The 22,056-nt window shown below is 52.6% G+C and overlaps 1 protein-coding gene across 1 annotated transcript in view; it reads right to left on the bottom strand.

The window, feature by feature from the left end:
- Positions 1–18,353: 18,353 nt before the first annotated feature.
- The window catches only part of FAM222A (family with sequence similarity 222 member A), a 123,943-nt gene continuing 120,240 nt past the window's right edge, over positions 18,354–22,056 (bottom strand). The window contains exon 3 of the mRNA XM_043498421.1: positions 18,354–21,470. Within this exon, the coding sequence (XP_043354356.1) occupies positions 20,233–21,470 (1,238 nt within the window). The 3' untranslated portion in view covers positions 18,354–20,232. The remainder of the gene's footprint in view (positions 21,471–22,056) is intronic.

Here is a 22,056-nt window from a genome sequence, read left to right as displayed (position 1 = left end):
CTCAGTAAACTCCTCCTGGGCACTTGGCATGGGGAGTCAGAGCCTGACGGCTTTGCCCTGATGTTAATATAAACACCCAGCCCTCCCAATGGTCACAAGGGTTGGCACAAGCCAAGAGGCTTCAGTTTCTCTCTGCAGCTGGAGCTGGGTTTCAGGGTATTACCGCGCGAAGGGCACCTGCCCTTCTGTCTCCACCTCCTTGGGGAGGTAAGCAGCTTTGCTGGGCTCAAGCGAAGCTGGTAATCCCTGCGCGTTAGCTGGGGCCGACACCTTGCCGCCCACAGGCTGTAATGTAGGACAGCAACTGCACGGGGGTCCACAGGAGTCAGCACGGGCTGCCTGTTTTTAGCCCTCCTGCTACTAACCCCTCGAACGCCACTAATCAGATTTCCGGGCGTGGAATGAAGCCAAGCAGCAGGTCGAGTGCCCTGTGGCTTATGGACTAGCTCCCTGCGCTTGATGCCGAGTGGAGCATGCAAGCATGTCACAGGGGGGCCTACGCGCAGCGGGCTGAGCGTGGGGGAAAACAGCCGCTGCATCCCATGGCCTAGATAGGCCTTGGCTCTGCCCCAGGCTGGCCGCTCCTGTGTTGCTAACCAGATCCCCCCATAACTGCATGCCCGCACCAGCCACGCCATCCCACTCCACGCCAGCTCCGCCACGGGCATTCCTGGGGCAGGTTGCGTGGTTAGAGAGTGGCCAGGCAGTGCCCGGGCAAAGGCTGGGAGCCAGAGACGGTGGCGGTTGCATAGGCCATGTGATCCTCAATCCCGTCAGCCAGGCAGTGCCTGTTTCAGTCTGAACCAGTGAAAGAGCAACACGCCGAGCCCCACGTCCCAGCCGCTCCGCGATGCTGTCACTAGGGCAGCCGATGGCTTCCAAGGGGAAGGCCCAGGCCCCCGTAAAAGCAAATCAATCCCTCTAGGTATCTAACCCACCTTCCCCCACAACATGGCCCCCGTGAGATGCCACTGGCCACACTCTAGCGTTGAGACGCCACATTCACTTCCCCTTCCAGGAGGGGTGGAAATTGTAGCATCTCAGGCACCAGTGTACGGTGACTGCAGCTGGAGAGCAGCTTTTTACAGGGACATCTTTCCGCTCGCTAGTGCACCGAGTGCCATGGTAGCCAGGTGCCTGGTGGCTTCCTGGGGAGGAGAAGAGGACACCAGACAGCTCTGTGGCTCCACGTTACTGGTTCTAATCCTGCCAGGGACACTAGCCACCCAAAGTCATGCCGATTCCTTGTGAAAGGAGTTGGAAGCAGATCGGTGTCTGTATCTGGAAGGCCCAGCGCCACCAACACAGCCCCTTGCCGGCAGGCCCTGCAGCAGAAAGGCCAAGGAGAGGATGGGGTAGGAGAAGGAGGAACTTGTATCTTCAGGGGGCGTCCTACAGAGCTTACATGGCTCCTCTCCATCCTGTGGCTGAGCAGAGCAGTCCAGCGCCCAGAACTTGGCACAAGCCCTCTGTTCCCTGAAGGAAATATTTGCAAAAGGGTAGCAGAGACTTGAAAGACTTAGTGGGGACAAGCAGAAAGCTCTGGGTTGGTCTGCAAAGCATCAAGCGATCCCTCCATCCCCTAAAGCCAGCAGCAACGGCAACGCCAGGCAGAGTCCTTCCCCATCACAGCCACTTTCAAACGGGGAGCCTGAAGTCTTCACCCCGCACATCTTCAAGAGCTACTCGCATTTCTCTTCAGCCCTCTCTCTCTTCATCGCTGTTTCCTCTGAAGCCGGAGCTTTGCCCTCCCAACCCAGCTCACCTCCTCCTCCTCCTCTCCTTCCAGAAGCCAAGCCCTGGGGCTGGCCAGGGGACTCCACAGTCACCACCTGCCAGAGAAAGCTGCATTAATCACATCCTCCCAAAGGAAAGAGCAGCAGCTGCATCACATGGGAGATTTACAGCTCACGACGGGCCCAAGCTGCAGAGCTCAGGTCTGGGGTCAGAGCCAGGCTTTAGTGGATGGCTGGCTGCAACAGCATCTAGACCCACATGGATCTGCATCTAGATAGAAACTTAGCCGAAGCTGGGGGGACAGAAGGGGGTTGGTTCACGCCTCTCTCAGCTGAAATTGGATAAAGCCCTAGAGGGGAGACTGGAGAAAATCCAGTGCTGACTGCTGGGAGACAGGGGAATGGGAGCTTTCCTACCCCTATGCTCTAGGGGAGCTGCCATGCTCCACTCCATAGATGGCTGCATTTCAGTGGTGGGTGACATGATTGCTCTATGGAAAGCACCCTATAATCCTTTGGGATGAATGGCGCTATGCAGATGCCAGACGCAAGCTAGCAATATTCATTGTAATCATCCTCCAATCCTGGCCAAAGGGATTCCTCTCTGCAGAGAGGGGCTCGCTGCAAAATCTGCTTCAGTGGGGAGAAGGACCCCGCTCAAGGAATGAAACGCCAGGACACAGGGATGTAGAATTTAGGGACTCTTTGGTGGAGGTGAAAGTCTGCAATAAACACAGCCTGTTCATACAGATAGATCTGCCTTGACGTGGTGCTTGCTGCAGTGTCAGGGCTGGCTCAGATCTCTCTTTTGACTGAAACTCAATTTTTTTGTCTTCTTTCAATCCTCTCTGTGCACAGAGATTATGCAGGGCAGCATCAGACAGAGCAGCTCCGGCACTCTGCAGCACGGGGAACCAGCTGCTCCACCAGGGACCTTATGCAGGGAGGGTCAGTGGAAGGTAGGTAGCCAAGCAGAACAGCTTCCCCAGCACAGTTATCGCCACCCCTCTATCTCAAAGGTGGGGAAGTGTAATTATCCCCTTTTCAGAAATGGGGAAACTGAGGCACAGAGAAGCTAACTGACTTGTTCAAGGCCACAGAGCCAGCAAATGGTAGAGACAGGAAGAGAACTTAGACATGTCGTCAGCAGGCTGCATTTAGTAACGAGGCAGGGAGAACCCCAAGGTCTCTCCATGTCCTGCAGGCTGAACAAAGCATGGCCCCTGAGAGCTGCAGCTGAGGCCAGCACAGTGCCAAAGTCGAGCTCCATTCCGACCCCTTTCCCTGCTGGAGTCTAAACACGGTGTAGCTTTCCTGCTCGCTCCTGGCTTGCTCCCTGCACGCTGGCTCTGCTGTCACCAGACCCAACACCGTAGGACAAAGCTGACCCATCACCTCGCCTTAGGAACACAAAGCGCACCCTGCTGCCGTTTGCAAGGCTTTCTGTGCTGACTGGGTCGTAGCTGCCCTGTGCTTCCTGGCTAGCAGGAAATCACACAAGCGGTTGACAGTCCCTGTGTGCGAGGATGTAGTGTGGGTGTCCCTCGCTCTTCGGAACATGGCAGGGGAACCGGTCTCTTTCATCACACATCACTCCGCCATGTTGGGTCCCAGTTCCTCGGAGCTCCATCCAGCAGGGCACTCTGAACCTCCATAATGCAGCACTTCGCCACCAGCCCTATTGATCACGTCTGGGCTGCATGGGCATTCACACAGCACTGACAGCTCCCCAGTCCTGCTCCCGGATACATGGGGCTCTGTAAATCCTGGGGTGGATTCCCTGCGGCCTGGTCTCTCCAAAGTCCTGGTCAGGACACTTCAAGCTGCAATCAGTTTGGAACTGGGTGTCCAAAGTCAGCCCCAGCAAAAGCAGGTCTGACTCCCAGGAAGTCAGTAGGCATGGCCCAGGCGTACGGCAGGGTAGAATCCAGGCCAGGTTCCTTAGCAGAAGTTGTGGACAGTGCCACATGTGTGTGCTCGTTCACATGACAAAATGCCCTGACCTCCGTCAGTTTGTAGTGGAGATGAAATGGAGTATGGCCAGTCCCTTTGCATATGATCCATGTGGATCATTAAGCAGATGAGATACAGTGTGTATACAGGCTGGTTATTAATGTACAATCTTTGATTAATGCTTTGCATAATACTAAAAAAAACCCTTCACAAGTACTGTGAAAACGTGCTAATTATCAGGCCAGCTTTTGATCAGCAAGTTCCCTTCAAATAATTTACTGGCTTTTCTTCTTTCACTGCTTTTCCCTCCTTCCCTGCTCTCTCTGTCCCAAGTGCCTATCGGAGAGCGCTCAGCATTAAAAAATCATAATCCTGGAAACAAAACTGCTCTAGAAAGTGCCCGCCTAGCATGCTCCGATCTGGACCAGTCACCGTGATCATGGATGCTGGTAACATCTGAGAATGGGCCGGGTAAACCAAGGTGCCCTCAGAGCCAGTTTGCAGTGACAGCAGATAAAGATCAGCCTGTATCGGACTCAAAGCAACTCCTCTCGCGCTGGAGCTGCCCTCTGAACGCGGAGCAGCTGGTGTCCAGATCGGTGTATGGTGCCGTGTTTCTGAGAGCAGCCGCTGATCCCACTTCCTGTAACTGACACCCCTTCGGAGAGCGCAGCCAGAGAGAGACCAAAGAGAGATGCAGCCTTTTCTGTCTGCTGCTGAGCGGAGGAGATCAGGAGAGTGGGATGGGGCCTGCATGGCCATTCAGAATGACAGAGCTTTCTAGAAAAGTGACAAACAAAGCCAACATTTGCTTTCCCCAGGATTTGCTCCAACGAGGGGCAGGAGCACACTGCAGAGAGATTCTGTGAGCTCATCTCCCCAGTCTGGCAGGCAGGATCCTGAGCAGCTGGAGGCCTGAGATCTGTCAACTCCGGTTGGGTTGCAGATTTCCTGGAGGGGCTGGGGAAAATGGGAAATTGAAGAGCTGGGAAGAATGCCCCATGGAGTGGGCAGTGAGTGGGAGTGAGAGAGCAACTCCAGGGGCTAACTTCATTCCTTCCCAGTCTGTGAAGTGTCAGGGCTCCCGGGGCTCAAACTCCTAGCCTGGGTTGGCACTAGCCTTCGCCCTCTAAAATCCTCCGGCCTTGGTGCAACTCCACCTGGGGTAGCAACAGCACAGACAGGACCCAGGCAGCAACTTGTGCCCTATCCCGTGCCCAGAGCAGGTCTTCAGAAAACAATGCTTGCTGGTGCCCTGTCTACATTAGTGCTCTCCCTGCTGCTGTCACAGTAGGGCTGCACCAGCAGTGAGGGGGGTGTGAGGGACAAAAGGCTGGTGCTGACCCTGGATCCCAGGAGGTGTCTACAACATGCGCTGCCAACCTCTCCTCACCACTCTGCACTGGGCATGCTATCACTATAGATGGGCAGGGAATGCACCTTCCTGCACAGTGTTTTAGCAGAGGGCTGGGAGCCAGGAACCCCTGAGCTCTTCTCCTGGCTCTGACACTATTCCCTCGATGGCTTTGGTGAAGTTGCTTAACCTCCTTGGATTTCAGTTTTCCCATCCGTGAAAGGGGGTTAGTACTCACCATCCTCCCATGGGGTGTGAGCACAGCTCTCTCTAATGCTCAGACAGCATGGTGCCAACGTGGAGCGGGATAGGGCTTCCTTGCTCTTCTGCAACCATATGCTCCCCCGCAGCGGCCAGGCTGGGGAGATGCACGGATATCATCTCTCTGCTGGCTGAATGAAAGACTCTCATGCGTGTCTTCTTCTCACTCTCACCTGCCTTGTGGCCTCCTGTTCTCCCTCTAGCGTGCAGGCTTCCAATGAGAGCTCCAGAAATCACACGGTCCTTCTCCTGCCCACTTGGCAGCCTGGCAGATTGAGAGAGGTCCGTGTGGTTAGTTCAGGACAGAATAACGTAAGCGGTTCTTTGAGAGCCTTCCACGCAGGCATCTCTGAGCCGGACGGCATCACATCAGCCCAGCCACTAAGACCAGCGCCCGCCATTAGCACCAAGGGGAAGAGAGCCAGAGATTTACATACCCGCAAACAAGATCGGACACTCCGTGGCCACAAATGCAGTTTGATTTCATTGTCCTTCTGCCTTGTCAACTTGAAATATGTGAAGTATTTAGAAATGTCACGAAGCTGGAGCTGTCTATCAGGCAGTGACCAGGTGCCAGGCAACAGTGAGCTACCGAGGAAGGGAAAGTTTGTGTTCTGGTGAGACAGGCAGATTCTCCATTGCCGTGCACTTGGGTAGCCATTTGCATTTGCACAGGTGGAAATGACAACACAGGCTACAAGGGTACAGCTGCCATCAGTGATTGCAATTGCAACGTCTACAGCTGGAAACATTAATCTCTACAGCTTAAGCTGAGGAGCAGGCTCTGCAACTAGGGCTTGTAATGGATCCATACTAGCCTCTGTGGATTGGGTGGAAAGGGGGACACACAAAGCTGGGGATACAGACCCAGAGCGTGTGCATATGCGGGTGCGCTCACATGCACTCTTGTCAGAACCCTGCTGGGAGAGAGCCTACCCGAGAACCATCTCAAGGGACATTGTTTTGAAGACTCCTATATTCTTAAGTTGTCTCCTCCCCTGTGTTACTATCAACACCCTTTAGTCTAAAAGCTGAACCGTGCAGCTATTTAACGCCAGCACATACAAAGCAGGGACTGGAAAATAGAACTGGGCCGGAGCAACACTGGATAACTGGCTTGCATCCCCAGGCAAAGACGACACCATGCAGTGGAGTTCCCCTGCGATCTGAACTGGGCCACTGGAATCCAGGTCTTCTTCCCACGCACAGGGGATTTCCCTTCTCAGAGGGAGGAAGCTTCATTCTCTTCACGTTTGGCCTTAGAGATCAAATGAAAGCCTCAGGAGAATTTTTCTGCAGGGCAGCCAGAAAGGGCTTTAGTGCCATGTATGCCAATAAATCACATTGCGATCGCTATGACCTGTCATTCATGCGAATCCTGCGTGCACCACTGAGAAGCTGCGCTCCAGCTGGACGTTGGTGAGGAATGAGACCATCAGGCCGTAGTTCTGCAGCAAAGCCTGGTCCTTGCACCCGCCCAGGCTGCTTAAGAGACGGGATCCCAGCTGGAGTATATCATCCATAGCTCCCCTGGCGTCAATGGGGGAAACCCTGAGGTGGTGCAAACTGGCCGTAGAGTCTGTTGGAGTCAAAAGGGCCAGATCCCCAGCTGGTGTCAATCAGGCATAACTCTACTGGAGTCAATTGGGTAACACTGATTCTCACCAGTTGCGGCTCTAGCCCATTCAATGTGAATTTACAATTGACGTGAGGGGCTGGACCGAGCGCCCTGGAGACTGACCCAAGTCCGGTTCAAAGCAGTCACCTAGATGGGCAGGTCACATTACTGATTCCCACGTGACTCAAACCCAAGTCCTGCTAGCAGCGTGTAGAGCTGAGTTCGCCGTTTGACTTGCTTTGCCAGGAGAATTTTCAAATGAGAAGTTGCCCAGATCAGCTGAAGACTCCACTGTTCTAGCCTTGGTTCCTTTCACCGGCACAGTGCCGGGCTCCTCCACTTCCCTTTAATGTAACCGAGGCTGGATCTCTCTGCTCGCTGCTCTAATCCCCATGAAGAGCAGTGGCTGCTATCCATTTTGCTGGGCCGGCTGCTCCCCGTCAGCCGCTGTGGTTTAATATGCTCATTAATGGCCAGGGAAGAGGAGCAGAACTCCAGGGAGAAAAGAAACAAAGCATCGGGCGCTGCCAAAGCCAGGTCTGAGCAGGCCGACATTTCTTCTCATCCTGCAGGCAAACAAGGGGCCAGGAGACCGGGGGACGACAACCGCATTCTCCAGCCAGCATGTGAAGCTGGCAGCACCCGGCTTTCCCGGCTCACAAGCTGCTCCCCTGACAGGCCTTAGGAGCCAGCGCCCCATGGTGCTTTACCAGCTGATGAAGCCAGTGGAGATTTGCCTGCTGGGGAAGCCGGTGAATGCACCTGGAGCCTCCTGGGGGTCTGGCAGGGGGTCTCAAGTGGCACAGCTGCCCCGTGGAGGGAAAGGAGACTCGCTAGCTGAGCGGTCGTCGCAGGAGTGTCACAGGCAGGGCAGTGGAAGGCTAATCCTGGAATGAAGGGTGGTGTGAGGAATGGGCCCGGCTGGGAGACCTTTGTTCAGAGCGGCACCAATTGTGGCAGAGCTGGTGGCCTTGGTAACCCTGCTCGCTCCCGGCTCTGTTCCAGCACCGAGTTGCCCCACGGAAATCTGGAGGGGATAGAGCACAGCGAGGGAATTCAGGCTGTGCGGCCCAGCAAGCGCTTTCCTAGGGGCCCGCGTCTCCCGGGCACTGGTACACTTCACTCGGGTACGGCTCCCCATGCCTAACTGAGCCTCTCCTCTGCTAGCGTTTCCAGAGGCTGCTGCCCATCTCGTGCAGATGGTGTCTTGGGAAGGGGTCATGGCAGCCCTTCTCAAACGGCTAGTTACAAACCAAGTCTGCATAATGAAGCCCTGGGGGCTGATCCCATACCCACTGAGTCAATGGGGCCTTTCCGTCGGGCCACGGCTCAGGCCCTTGGACCCTCCAATCTCGCTCTGAGTTTAGCCCGTGGCTGGCCACCGAGCTTGGCCCCCAGGGCTCAGGGGGAGGTGCTGAAATGGTTTCACTCTTTCAAAGAAAGCGCCATTGGTCCCAAGATCTGGAACCCTAGTGCCTGGCTCCCCCCTCCCCTCCCCAGTCATGTGATCTAACCCCTCCGGGCTGGTGATTCCAGAGCCCAGCCCAATGTTGGCCCGGGAGAAACAAGTAACAGGGACTATAAACACAGGTAAAGTAGCCCAGTCTAGCTTCCCCCTCCCTGCTTGACTCCATCCAGCCTAGCTGCCTTTCCCAAGCTGTGCATCGCATTATGCTGCCGTCATTACACCATCGAATGCCAGCCCCCCATACACACCTGCACACTTACCTTCCTGCAGCAATTCTGTTCTTGCTGCCCCCACCTTTCTTCAGGGCCTTTTGTTGGACGTGGAGAGGCAGCGAATTACAGAGTCTCGGCAATACAGCTGCTCCCCCTGCATCGCTGAGAACCGTTGCAGCAGCGCTGCCGCCATCCACTCCTCCATCCTTTCACGTCTCCTCTGCCAGGGTGCAGGAGTCCAACCGAAGCAGAGAAACAGCCTCCTCTCCAGAGTTTCTTCCAAGTCCATCTCTTGGCTTTGCTAATGAGCAGATGAGCCCTGACTGCAGCCTCTCCCCCGCTCCTGGGGAGCCAAGTATTTGAGAGGCAATGTGCAGGTGTGGGGCAATCTCTAAGCAATGCCCACTGGTAATGGGAGCAGAGGTTAGCTCCTGTGTTCTTTGCTCTGACACTGTTCACCACTCACTCCTCTCTCCTGGTCCTTGGAGCCCATCACCATGCTATCCGAACACTCATGGTATTGTCTCAAATTCAGCAGCTTGGACCTTCTCATTCGTATTGTCCTGCAGGCAAGTCCAAGGGCATTTTTGCCAGAGAAATTAACTCCAGGTTTTAGCACTGGTGGGAGGTAGATTTTCACCTCTGGCAGGTCTCACCCAATCAGTGGCCAAGATTGTCTCCCTGCTCACTTGTCTAAACTTCAGTTGATATATCTCACTGAACTCTCACCAGACCGGATCCTCCCCAGAGGTCAGCGCGTGCTGCCCGGCCACCCTGAATCACCGATAATCAAGCACTTGATGCAACATCCCTCATTTGGTCCAACTCACAGAAGCTGCTGGATTGCAGAACTGGTCTGAGATTTCTCTGGGCACATGGTGCACTATCAGAACTTTTCTCCACCTGAGTCATCAGGGTTGAGAGAAGCTGGGAAGGCTCTGGTTTCTCAAGTCCCTCAGTTCTTTCCTCTGCAGGATGAAATATAAGCCCATCTTGATTTATGGGGTCAGTGGATAGCTTTATCATACATGGATCACCAATTTGCCTCTTTCAATTGTATTCATTACTCCCACATCCACCTCTCCCTGCTATGTCCTTCAGAAATGAGACCCAAGAAAAGGAAAGAGGCAACCAGGGCCAGATGCTGTTCTTATGAGATTAACAGTAAATCAGGTGTCACCTGGCAATAATATTTCAGAGGACTTGTAGAAAATTGTTTTCTGTCCATTCCAGCCATGCTTGGCAGATCAGGCAGCCTAAAGCTTACTGGGCAGGGGATAAAGCCAGATCGCTCATTTCAGTTTTGATAAGAATATTTGTAACCTTTTGGCACATGTTGAGTGACCTCTATTACTAATCTGAAACAGTGAAATTCTCCTGGCGCTCACTATATGGTGTATTTACTTTTTTTAAAATACGGGAACCTAATCTAGTGGTTTGAGCAGGGAAGAACTCTGAGCACGACTCTGGGGTCTGAGGCTCACTTGGGGATTCTCTCCATGACATTTTTGTTTGCACAAAAGGCATGTAAATGCTAGTGTGCACCAGTGTGTTGCGGACTAACTGCCCCACATGGCCTCTCCTGGCAAGTACAAAACATTCTCTAATGCACATGAACGTAGCACAGTGTGAAATGGGTCCATGTCAACTGCATGCTTTGCAAGCACAACCCACCTACCATGTGGTGTGTTGGGGCAGGGAGCTGGTTCCAGAGAAGCCTGGCTCTCCAATGCACAGTTGCATTACTTGCATAATGGAAATCTCTCTCTCTCTCTTTTTTTTTTTTGGTTAAAATCTGAATCACTCTCTGGGAAGCAGGGGACATTTGGTTTCATGACAGTGCGTCGTATTTACTGAACAGCAAGTAACTTGCCCAGGAGGCCAAAAGAGGTGTGAGGATACCTATGTGCTCTGCATTGTGTGAAAACCATTCTCCCCAGTCCCCCACCCCTGGCACATCTCCCATAATTCATCAAGAGGAAAATGAAGCATACAAAATGAAACCAAAATCTCTCTCACTATAGCGTGTGATCTTTACTTCATTGAGCAGGCCAGTCAGTCCCTTTAGCAGAGGGAAGGTGAGACTTGCTCACGCTGGTGTGTGGTAAATCATGGCCCAGGCTGTATTGTACACCCTTAGGTTTCAATCTGTCCATAGGCTGAGAGATTCTCATTTCCCTCGCCGTAGGCAGCGACACGCTTGTAAGGCTGAGCCATGCTCATTTCAGCATTGTTCTAATGACGTGGATCAGGCAGCAGGATAAAAGCAATATGCCCTGAAAGGAGAACGATCGCTCCACTGTGCTAACGGTATCCGGCAGGGCACAAAAACGGCATTGCCGTGGAAACCCATGTCACCAGGGTGTGAGATGTTCAGCTCCAAGACAACAACCCTATTCCAGCAGCCAGTGCTCGCTCTCTCTCTCTCTCTCTCTCTCTCTCGCTCACACACACACACACACTCCGCGCTTCAACAGAACAGGCACAACTTTCCAGAGTCCCTTTCGAAGGCACGAATGTGCTGCATCGTCACATTTCTTTTAACGCGGCACCTTTTTAATAGCAAAGATCTAAGCAAAGATTTTCCTCCCGACAATTTAATTTTAACGTGCCAGGCAGGCAATTTCGGTCCCTTTCCCCAAGCAGCATTAACCTCTGTGTCCCAATTTCTCTTTGTTCGCTTGATTGGCTGTCCTGCTAGTTACACTGCATGTGACAGAGAGCTCCCCCTCCTAGCATGCAATAATATCAGGAGAAACATGTTGTTTGCAGTTATGGTAAGGGAACAAATAAGACAAATGTCACTGGTTTACCATTCTGGAAGGAACGCTCTCCAATCCCTTCAGGCAACTGGGAGACAGCGGAGTGCCTGCAAAAGGGGCAGACAAGGCACCTCTTTCATCATTTGACTATCTCCCCACACTGCTGGAAACCTGGCATTAGTGCATGAGGCCAGGCTATTGTTCTGTGTTTACACACTGTGCCTAGCAAGCTGGGCTCCTGATCCATGACTGGGGTGGCTAGATGCTACGGTACTATAACGAAACTGACCAGTCGAAGGGAATGCAATCAAATAGCATCGATTGTGCAAGGATTAACACCACAGGCAAAGAATATTTTTCTATGTATGATTCTGATTTCACGGTTTCCCTTTGAGGGTTTTAACTGGGGAACTTCTGAGTGAACTGTCTAGAGATGCTCTGATAGAAAGTTCTCTGGAAGTGTCAAAGGAACACAGGTGATACAACTCAGAACAGCCTCTTGTCTCGGTGAAAGGAAGGAGACAGATGCAAAGATGCAGACTCAGGCCTTGTCTACACTAGCACTTATGTCAGCAAAACGTATGTCACTCAGGAAGGTGGTTTTTTCACACTTCTGAGCAACAAAAGTTTTGCCGGCATAAGTGCTCATATGCACAGCACTGTCAGTGGGAGACGCTCTCCCATCGCTCGGTGAGCTTGTTTTATTATGTTGACAGAAGAGCTGTCTCCCTTTGGCACAACGCGGCTACACGAGCGCTCTTACAGCGGCACCATTCTATCGATGCAGCAGTGCCGCTGGAAGCTCATAAGCGTAGACATGGCCTGAGAAATGGGGTCAGTTTATTATTGTTGTTTGTTACAAGTCGAACAATTATGGAAGACTAAATTAAAGAACTACACAACATCGAGATTGACAACACACAAAGGGTTGCTCTGCTTCAGACCTGTTTATAACAATGACAGCAGCAGAAATGCACATATTTCAGACTCTGAGATAAGTCAAATGGGAAGAAGGAATTGTAGGAAGGTTTGAGAAGAGTTAGTCCCAAAGTCTGAAGCAATTTCAGTGAAAAAAAAATAATCAGGCTCTGGAAGTTCTTGGAGCTTCCTTAAAAACACCAAACCCAATCCCTGCAATAAGCAGGGAAACAGGCTTTTAAAAACAAACACAAGTTGGGAAATTAATGCAAATGAGTGGATTTATCTCAGCCTAAATCCCTGTGCTGTGCTCATCGCTGGAACCTGTATCCAGCATGATGCTGAACGTGCTCAGTTATCAATGCATTCAACAGAGCCTCCTCTACAACCATTATTGAGCTCCACCAGGCTAAGCGATGTCCTGGGTCCCAGTGTAGGCAGGCTGCAGCTGCTGTTTTAAACGCTGGATTGATTAGACCTGCTCGGAGGAGGGTGAGAGGACACATGAGCAGCCTGTCTAAGCTACAGCTCCTGGGGTCACTAACGCAGGTGAACTGGTGCTAGAATCAGCAGGAGACTTCTTGCAAAAAGTCTCTAACACAGAGAAGGCTGAATTGATTCCATTATAGGATTGGGTCTCATACCAGCAGCATTTCCGCTATGATCACGTCACAGCTACTCCCACTAGCTCCTTTTAGACTAATTCAATTACCTGGCCCGCTACCCAAAGAGAAAGCAAGTGCGAGCATGTGATACTGGCCTCGAGGACCATTAACGTTTGACATTGCAGAAAGAGCCATATTCTTAAAAGGCTCGTACAGTTTTTTAATTTCATTTGACTGAACTGAAACGGATCAGCTTTTTTCCAACCTGCTGTACTCACCGGCCGCCAGGAACCCCATCCACCCTGGATCTAACTCAGCCGGGGTGTTTCAGTAGGGAGGGGGCAGGTGTTTGCTGGTTTAGGAGCATGTGAATTCCAGTTCGTCAGCGGATAGGTTTCCTTGAGACAAACCAACAAAGCAGAACTCTGGTGCAATATCGCTCTCCACGTGTTTTGAATAAATCAATACTGGACTGGAACACAGACGCGTTACTCTCAGCTGTTCTGCTTTCCATCCAGCTGATGAGTGTGTTACAAAAATGCATTCATCATCTATGTATGCTTCATACATAGATCACATTTGCTGCTGATCATGTAACCCTGAGAGGCAAAAGCTAGATCAACTTTCTCAAACGCTGGGAGGCTGCAAACCCTGTCGATGCTGACATACCTGTGTAACTTTACTCATGTGAGTAGTCATGCTGATTTCCTTTGCCAGAGGATTGGGCAGGGATGAAACATCATGCTGAGTGTCCCTCACCTCTGTTTGCCAGGTGCTGGGAATGGGCGACAGGGGATGGATCACTTGATGGTTACGTGTTCTGTTCATTCCCTCCGATGCAGCTGGCATTGGCCACTGTGGGAAGACAGGATACCGGGCTAGATGGATCTTTGGTCTGACCCAGTGTGGCCGCTCTTACGTACAGCCAGGCCAGAACTGGGGCCAGGGAGATCAGCAAACGCCACAGGGCCAAGGACTGCAGCGTGGCTGGCTTATATGGCAGGCGAGAAGCTCCTGGGCAGCGCAGCACCCCCTGGGTGAAGCGGGAGGGAGCGTTTTCGCCAGTCAAACAGCAGATGGAAGCCGACGGGAAGAAGCCGATCTCCCGCCACCTCCCAGCAGTGCTGGAGAGAGGAATGAATCCGGCCTGCTGCCTCCGCCCTCGAGGATTAGCCACTCTCCAGGATGCCCTTGAAACGCTGATATCAAGACAAGAATGGGCCAGCCCTGGGAGATCAGCTGGCTGGTGCTGTGGGCAGGGACCCACTAGGGGTCTGGGGGCGCTATTCCAACAGCCAGAGGCCTCGCTAAGCAAGGGACACCCTGGATGCCTTTCGGTGCTTCCTGGTTTGACAGGAGCTTGCCCCCAGCCCATGTGAGGAAGCTGGTGTTTCCGAGGCCAGGGTCTTATTTCCATTGACCGTCCCCAGGAGGCTTCGGCAGGTCTCCTGCTCTCAGTCTGTCCCAGATGGCCACTGGCTGGGGTGGGGTGTAGGTGGAGGGAGTGGAGCAGGAGCAGTGAAGCCTTCCAAAGCACAGGGTGCAAACTGCAGAGAGAGGCTGCTGTGTCGACATGGAGGTTACGCTGCGGCATCGCTCCGGTTCCCAGGCTATCGTTCCTAACAAAGACAGGCATCAACCTCACTGCAAACAGCCCGGAATCTGGGGGCAGCTTCTGAACCCCCCCACGCGTGTAGCTATTGAAGGGCGACCTGCATTCACTGCTCTCAAGAGCATAGGACCAGGCTGAGCACTGCAATAGTCCACCCGTTACTGGCATCTGTGGTTGGGCAGACATGCATTTAAACTCCTGCCTCAGCTCCCTTGCTGCTGCTCTCCTCCCAGATACACCCAGCTGCTTTCGAGGAACCTGCTAGGCCAGGGGGTTTCTTATTAGTTGGTTTTTAGAAGCAGCTTTCCACCAGCAGAGGGAATCAAAACTATGTGTCCGGAGGCTCCCTCCCTCCCTGCCGCATGCGCAGGGAGAAACAAATGGAGGCAGTTTTGGCCAAAATGCAAACTAGGGCTCAGGCAACAACCATTTTCCCCTAGATCAAGCGAAGGCAGCGCCGGAGTCACAGGGCTGAGCTCCGGCGCTGGAAATTATCTCATGCTTTGCGATGAAAACACAGCTCCCCCCCCCCCGCCCGAACTGTATCCTAAAATACACAGCAGCCCTGTTTGCCAAGCCCCCTCTCGCTATGGCCAAATCTCATTGGTAACAAACACAGCCAGTAACAAATGTGAAATATGGACCCCAACCATATTTTTCCAGGATTTCCTCTGTGTATTGTGCAGAATTACAAACAAATCTTTCCTAGGCCTCCGTTGCTGAATTTTTACCCTTGATATGGGAGCGGGCTCAAGCATAAACATCAACCATTTGGCACCATCAGCATTGTATTAGGCTATTTCTTTCTCGTTATAGGGGGACAGGAAGAACAAAGTCGCCTCTTTCTGCGGGGTCCGAGCACTGCGGGGGTGAGCAAGTGGAAAACAAAATTCCTTTCAGATTTGTGATCAATGCTATCCTCAAGTGAACACGCAGAGCCTTCGAAGGCCGCCTCCCGTTTGTTTAAGCATTAAAGCCTTTTTGCTAGGCCGTAGGCTCAGATAATGGAACACCATATGTCGCACTGTCTCCACAGCTGAGGGAGGACAAGGGGCTGAGTGATAGCAGCACCCGGAGAGTTGAAATCTATTTGGAATTTAATACTATTATCCTAATGCAAGCGGCTCATTGTTGGGCCAGGAATCTGCTGCCGCTGCCAGAGCGGAGAGGGTCACCGTAGGTGGAACTGAGTGGCGCTAGCAGAGAAGCGGATTCACAAATAGAGTGGAGCCTGCCTTCCTTTCACACAAAGCCCCTTGCCCCCTCCGGAGCGTTCACCCACCACAGCCCCTAAAGAGGTGAGAACATTCCCCTGAGCGAGAGGTGACGGGGAAAACCAGGGGGCTTTGCCTGGACATGCAGGTGACCAGAACGAGGAGTAATGGTCTCAAGTTAGCAGATGACAGAACAAGGAGTAATGGTCTCAAGTTGCAATGGGGGAGGTTTAGGTTGGATATTAGGAAAAACTTTTTCACTAAGAGGGTGGTGAAACATGGAATGCGTTACCTAGGGAGGTGGTAGAATCTCCTTCCTTAGAGGTTTTTAAGGTCAGGCTTGACAAAGCCCTGGCTGGGATGATTTAACTGGGACTTGGTCCTGCTTTGAGCAGGGGGTTGGACTAGATGACCTTCTGGGGTCCCTTCCAACCCCTGATATTCTATGATTCTATGATTCTATGAAAAGGGGAGGAAAAACGCAGGGCTGATTTCTCAGCTGGGGCAGTTTGTATACACTACTGCTCCAGGGCAGGGTGGGGAAAGCACATGCACACTGGGCAGGACAGTTATAGCCTTCAGAGCCTTGCCAGGGCCCAGGTCCTCAGGGCCCAGAGCCAGTTGAGGTCTGCAGGGCAAGCGAGGATTGCCCCAGCCCGGCTACCTCTGCAGCTAGATGCCATGCCGGGGCCTGGAACAGAACCCAGGGAGATTTCCATTTCAGACCAGCTCAGGCAGATGGTCCCCACCCCTCCCCCCAATTAACCACATGCAGGAGCCACGGCAGGGGCCTGCAAACCTCACCGCTCAGGCTGTGTTCAGCCAAACCTGCCTTTGCCAAGTCCATCCCCGCCCCATTCAGCTCCAACAACCCAGGCTCGCTGCTGGGGAAGCCAAAGACAGCTTCAGCCAAAGAACTTGCGCAAAGAAATCCAAGCCTCCGGGCGAGACCGATTTGTTTTTGATAAAACCATAGTCCAGGTTGTGCTCCCTTCTTCCCTCCCCTCCCCCGTAGCGTGGGCTGTTCAGCACAGCTCTCCCTTCCACACCGCCCCCGTTAGCTGGGTCAGAGAGCCGCCACATTTCAGCATCTTGCTAGGTGCATGTGCTTGCAAGAGAGCCAGGTGTCTGGCAGCAAGCGGCGGTGTTTTAAAAACTAAGTGCAATATACGTATGCGGGGGTGGGGAGCGTTATTCTGGTTAATGCGCTGGTTTGGATGAGATACAGATGCTGGAACCGAGTTGGATTAATCGCTCACCAGCATTCGACATTATTTATAGACATTCTTTGGTTGCTCAAGCACCCTAAAATCTGAGCGACCTACATGGAAAAGACCTGTTGGACCATCGCCTACACACCCCATGAAGGGTACAATGCAGTGCTTCCCTTTGTGGGACAGCCAGAGCGAATACGTCCCAAGGTCAATCTGCAGTGGGCACTGTCTCCCACCCTGGTGCCTGGGCAGCACCAAGGACAAGCCTCTCTAACCAGCTCTGTCCCATAGCTGAAAAAACCCAGACACCAGCCTGTTCAGCTCCTCCAGCTAAGCCTGCAACCCATCACTTGATGACGCAGGCGACTGACAACAGGCCATAGTGTAGCACTGTATATCCTGGCACCTCCTTGCCCACCTTCTCTTGTTTCTCTTTGCCTTTCTTCTAAAAGCGCGTTCCCAGCACCACCATCCTGGCTTTGACAGTTTTTATGTCTAGGTTCTAGGGGAATACCTAGGGCAAGTCGAAATGATTGATAGTTATCCAGGTGGCACTGCATCTAATTTGGAATCCTGCAAGGGGACGGCGGTTATGAGCAAGATACATCTTGGCCTGAAAATTCCAATACAGAAAATCGAGAGCGAGCACCTGCTCTGCTTAAAGCTGGGGGAATGGACGGCAGGAGCAGGTACCTTCCGTCTTTCAGAAGCACAGACATGCACAAAGGGAGGGATCGATTCTGCTGACCCAACAGGAGAATTGGCCCTAAGCATACAGTGGCCCAGGGGCCTGTCTTTCTATGTTCTTGCATTGTGTAAAACCCTGTCAATAACGCACATGCTGCCCTGTGAGAGAGGAATGGAGCGGGGTGTGAATTAAAGATATAACAGCCCGAACACTCGCTGGCACTGGGAGGAGAAGCAGGTCACCAAACAGACAACATGTCAGAGGGAATACGCGAATGGACCTGGGAGCTGACATCCCTACAGTTCCAGCCAGTTGTCCTAACTTTGGAAAGACCCAGACTCAGCTTGACTCCCTTAGGCATGAGGCTGGTCAGCACAGGCCTAACCAAACAGTGTTATCAGCTGGTTAGGACACAGCTAGGCAGTAACCGGACCCAATGTAACCGTCCGGCCAAGGCTGAAGGGTCGGGTAATATTCAGTAAAAGGCTAGTTTCACACTGCCCAAGACCCATGCTGCTGGCTGCAGATTGTTCTCATACCCGGCCCTGCCAAGAGTCAGGAAATTGCTTCTCTTACTTGCCGCGAGTGCCAAAATCCTGAGCACGCAATGGGGTGGGTGCCCAGGAACCTTCGTTGACGCTCTCCGCCTTCGCCATTCCTGCCCCCACCCCTGCAGATGGGCTGAAATGATCCAGGAGAAGCCGCAGCCAGCAAACAAAATCCAGAGCACACAGCCGATGATATCCTGGTTTTACTTTGGGAAAACAACATTCGGACACACAGCTTGTGGGTTTTGTTTTGTTTTTTTTCCCGTTTTCTCTCATTTTTAAAACAATATAGTGCAGACAGCACTTCTCACAGTAGAATATAATGGTCAATTTTCGTATAAAAAAACATTCTCAGAGATTTGTAAATGCACTTAGTGCTTGAACAGGCCTTTTAAGGATACAGTACCTCTTTTCTGAGCACAATCACATTGGGTTTCGTTGGGATGGGTTTTTTTTTTCTTTAAACATCAAAAAACTTTGTATTTTCTGTAATGTAGAACCGCTTTTTTTAAAATGAATAAATCTATTAAACACATAATTACACATACTGAATAACAGACCATAATGAACATTTTTGAACTGTTTAAAAAAGAAAATAAAGTATGCAAATTACAACCTGGTACAATGGCTAGATGCATTAAATGTGATTCTACTTCTCTTCACCTGCAAGTTGCCTCTACAACAGAACAAAGGTATAATTGACAGTAAAAAAAACAAAACAAAAAAACCCCCAAAAAAACCACAACCTTGGAAATCTTAGAATTCAGAATGTTTCTGTGATGGGACCTGGGTAGAGGGTGGGGTGAGCACAGGGGAGGGGAGACAGACCACTCCTGTGAGCAGACTGCCCAGAGCCTGGAGACACCATCATGGCTCTCCATTCATCTCCTGATAATAAAAAAGAAATTGCTTGTGGGTACTCAGCTAGATTTACATTTGTGCCCAGGCGGATTCGTGAATGCTCAGCTGGTTTGAGAGCGATGGAAGGAGATCACAAGCTCTTTTATTTGGGGATGGGTGAGGGTGGGTTTGTTAAGCGGGTGTGGATTCTTTTACGAATTAGAACAGGGGCCCCGCCTCGGATCTGTCCAAAGTAAGTCACATTTTGCTTCTGCCCCCTCAGACTCTCTCATTACCATGGGGGCGAGGGAAACACTTTGAAAACCGCAAGAACAATGAGGAGGGTAAAATATCCTTAACTTCATGCCCTTTTTGCTCACCCAGGTCCCTGGCTCCTTAGCTTAATGTGGCTCTCCCCCCACCACGTGGGCAACTGGGCAATGAAACCTTTCCACTGAGAAAGCATCAAAACGTATTTTAATCAAGTAACAGACTAGGCCCAAGGCAATGGGGGCGGGCGGGGGAGGGAGCAGAGGAAGAGACTCTGTAGCAGCCAACACATAAAATGTACAGTATATTTAACTAAAAAAAAAAAAAATAAATCTGTTCAAGTTTTCAAGTGTTTTTCTTTTTCTTAAATAGCCTCCAGACTGTCCCCATTTATTAGCTTTACTCAAAGCAGTGCAAGTTATGGACTTCAACTAGAAATTAGGCATTAGCTCTTTCTGGTCATGACCAAGCTGCAATGGCATGGAATTATCGGAGATTGGAGCTCTTCTTTTACTTAAAACTTTCCTGGGGACTCAGCGCAGGATAGAATTGGGGGTTCTCCCACATGCAGATCCGCCTGGCGCACGCACACAGACACGCACTCGCACACGCGCGCACACAAACGCACACACGCGCACAGAGCGAAACCGTCTCTCCCTGGATAGCAGCAACTTGTAGCGATTCCCTGTTCACATTCGTGGAAATGAAACGACCATTTCAGAGCTCTAGAAACAAGCATTCCTTCGTCCGTGGCTTCCAGCGGGTTTCAGGTGTATCCAGTTCAACGACCCCAATTAATTCCAGCGTCTTTGGGGCCCCCCAGCCCCTTTCGTTAACCAACCCCCCCCCTCCCCAGCCCTCACTTTGTTTCGCCACAGATCCTGGCGGTACCGGAGAGGAGAATGGATGCCAGTCAAGTTCCCACCGTGGCCCTTTGTTTGGAAAGCAGCGTCAGGCTCTTATCTGTAGACGGGCAGGCGAATGTGGGCGTGTTGATGGTCCAAGAGTCTTGGCACAGACACTGTCTCGTAGCCCTTGCCCAGCATCTGCTCTTTGATGCATGGCGGGTGGATGTCGTTGATGAGATACTCCAGCGACTGGAGACTGCTGCTGAGGATGGAGGTATTGCAGAGCGTTTTGCTGGACAGGCCGTCGGAGGGGGGCACTCCGAGCTCGCGGTGCCCGTTGGCGAGCTCCTGGGGGTTGTAACAGTCGCTGTTGGGGGTGACCAAGATGCTGTTCCAAGGGGGGGCAAAATACTGGCCCACCGAGAAGTTGCCATGCATGCCCACACAGTTCAAAGGGGAGGAACTGACCTTTTCTACCGCGCCCGCCAGGGTGTAGGGGCGTGAGACCCCCGCACATGTCTCCGGGGACTTGCTGACGGCGCCCCCCCCTCCGCTGCCCCCGCTGTACATTCGGAGCTGCTGCTGTTTCTGCTGCCAGAGAAGGTAATCCATGCCATCCGGGTAGAGGCCAGCCTTGGGGCCGACGGTCATGGCCGGGTTGGAGCTTATGGCGAGTTCTGCCCCTTTGCGGCAGTCGGGCAGGATGGCACCGGCATAGGCCACGGCAGCACCTGCCGTCGCCATGCTAGCGAAGCCACTGGCCGCGCCGTGCTTGGCGGGGCTGGGGTTGGTCACCACTACCCCTTGGCAGGCCTGCTGGGAGCCCTGGGCCTGGCACTGCTGATTGATCTGGTAGATGATGCTCTGGATAGAGGGCAAGTTGGACTGCTGCAGGGTCAGGTTCCGGCCTGCGAGCGGGATCACGGACGTAGCTATGGCCACGTTTGTGGGGGCCGGAGCCTCGAGCTGCTTCTGAGTACTGTGATAATTCAAGTGCCCGGCGCATGAGGGGCCTGGCGCTAAAGTGCTTGACACTGGGTAGGGGGCAATGGCCACTTGCGCTGGAGACATCTTAGTCCGCTTGCCCTCCGAGTTCTTCACAATGCTTTTGCTGGAGGCCTTTACGATGGCCAGGAGGCCCTGGTAGCCGCTGGAATGCACGGGATAGGGGCTGTAGCGCTGCCTGTCGTGTCGTACCATTGACCGTCGGTTAAGGTGCTTGTGCTGGGGGACCCTGATGTTGGTGGGAAAGATCTTGATCGTTAGGGGGTGTTGGCGACTTTCTGTGCATAGGCATCCAGTTCGGCTGGGCTGGGGTAGCGTGGGGAATGCATGGGGCCGCGTTTCACCTACGAGACACAACGAGGGCAGAGCATTAGACTCAGCCAGGAATGGCACTAAAACGCACGTGGCGAGAGGAACCGGCAGCAATGGCTAGCACAAGGCACTGGCAGCTTGAACTCCTGGGTTCCATTCCAGCTCAGGGACAGGGCACGACTAGTGGTTAGAGCCAGGGACCAGACGCTCAGATCATCCTGCTCCTACTGTTGGCTCCCCAGGCAAGTCACCTCTCCTATCAGTGAGCCTCCAGTGAAACGAGGACCTGCTGCCAGGTCTCACAGGGGCTGTGAGGTGCCTCGTTAATTGCTGTTTGGAAAAACTGTTTGGGAGCTAGAGAGCACGTAGAAGTACTTACAAGGGAATCCTTCATTTCGGCATCTGGTTTAACATACTCACACTGACGGGGCCATTGGTACCCATGGCAAAACGCCATGCCAGCCTCCTACAGGCACAACTGTTTGCAATGCAGCCTGCCCCAACAGCCAGCTAGCCTCCTCCTCACACCTGGTAAGTGTCGGCTGGCACCGGCTGGACCATCCAGCCCCTGCAGTTTCTCTCCGTCACGTCAACAAGTGCGGCTGGAGAGCAGCCACC

The sequence above is a fragment of the Dermochelys coriacea genome, chromosome 15 (genome assembly GCF_009764565.3).
Source record: "Dermochelys coriacea isolate rDerCor1 chromosome 15, rDerCor1.pri.v4, whole genome shotgun sequence".
NCBI lineage: Eukaryota > Metazoa > Chordata > Testudines > Dermochelyidae > Dermochelys > Dermochelys coriacea.
Note: the sequence above shows the minus strand (reverse complement) of the source record. Positions and strands in the feature narration are given on the sequence as shown.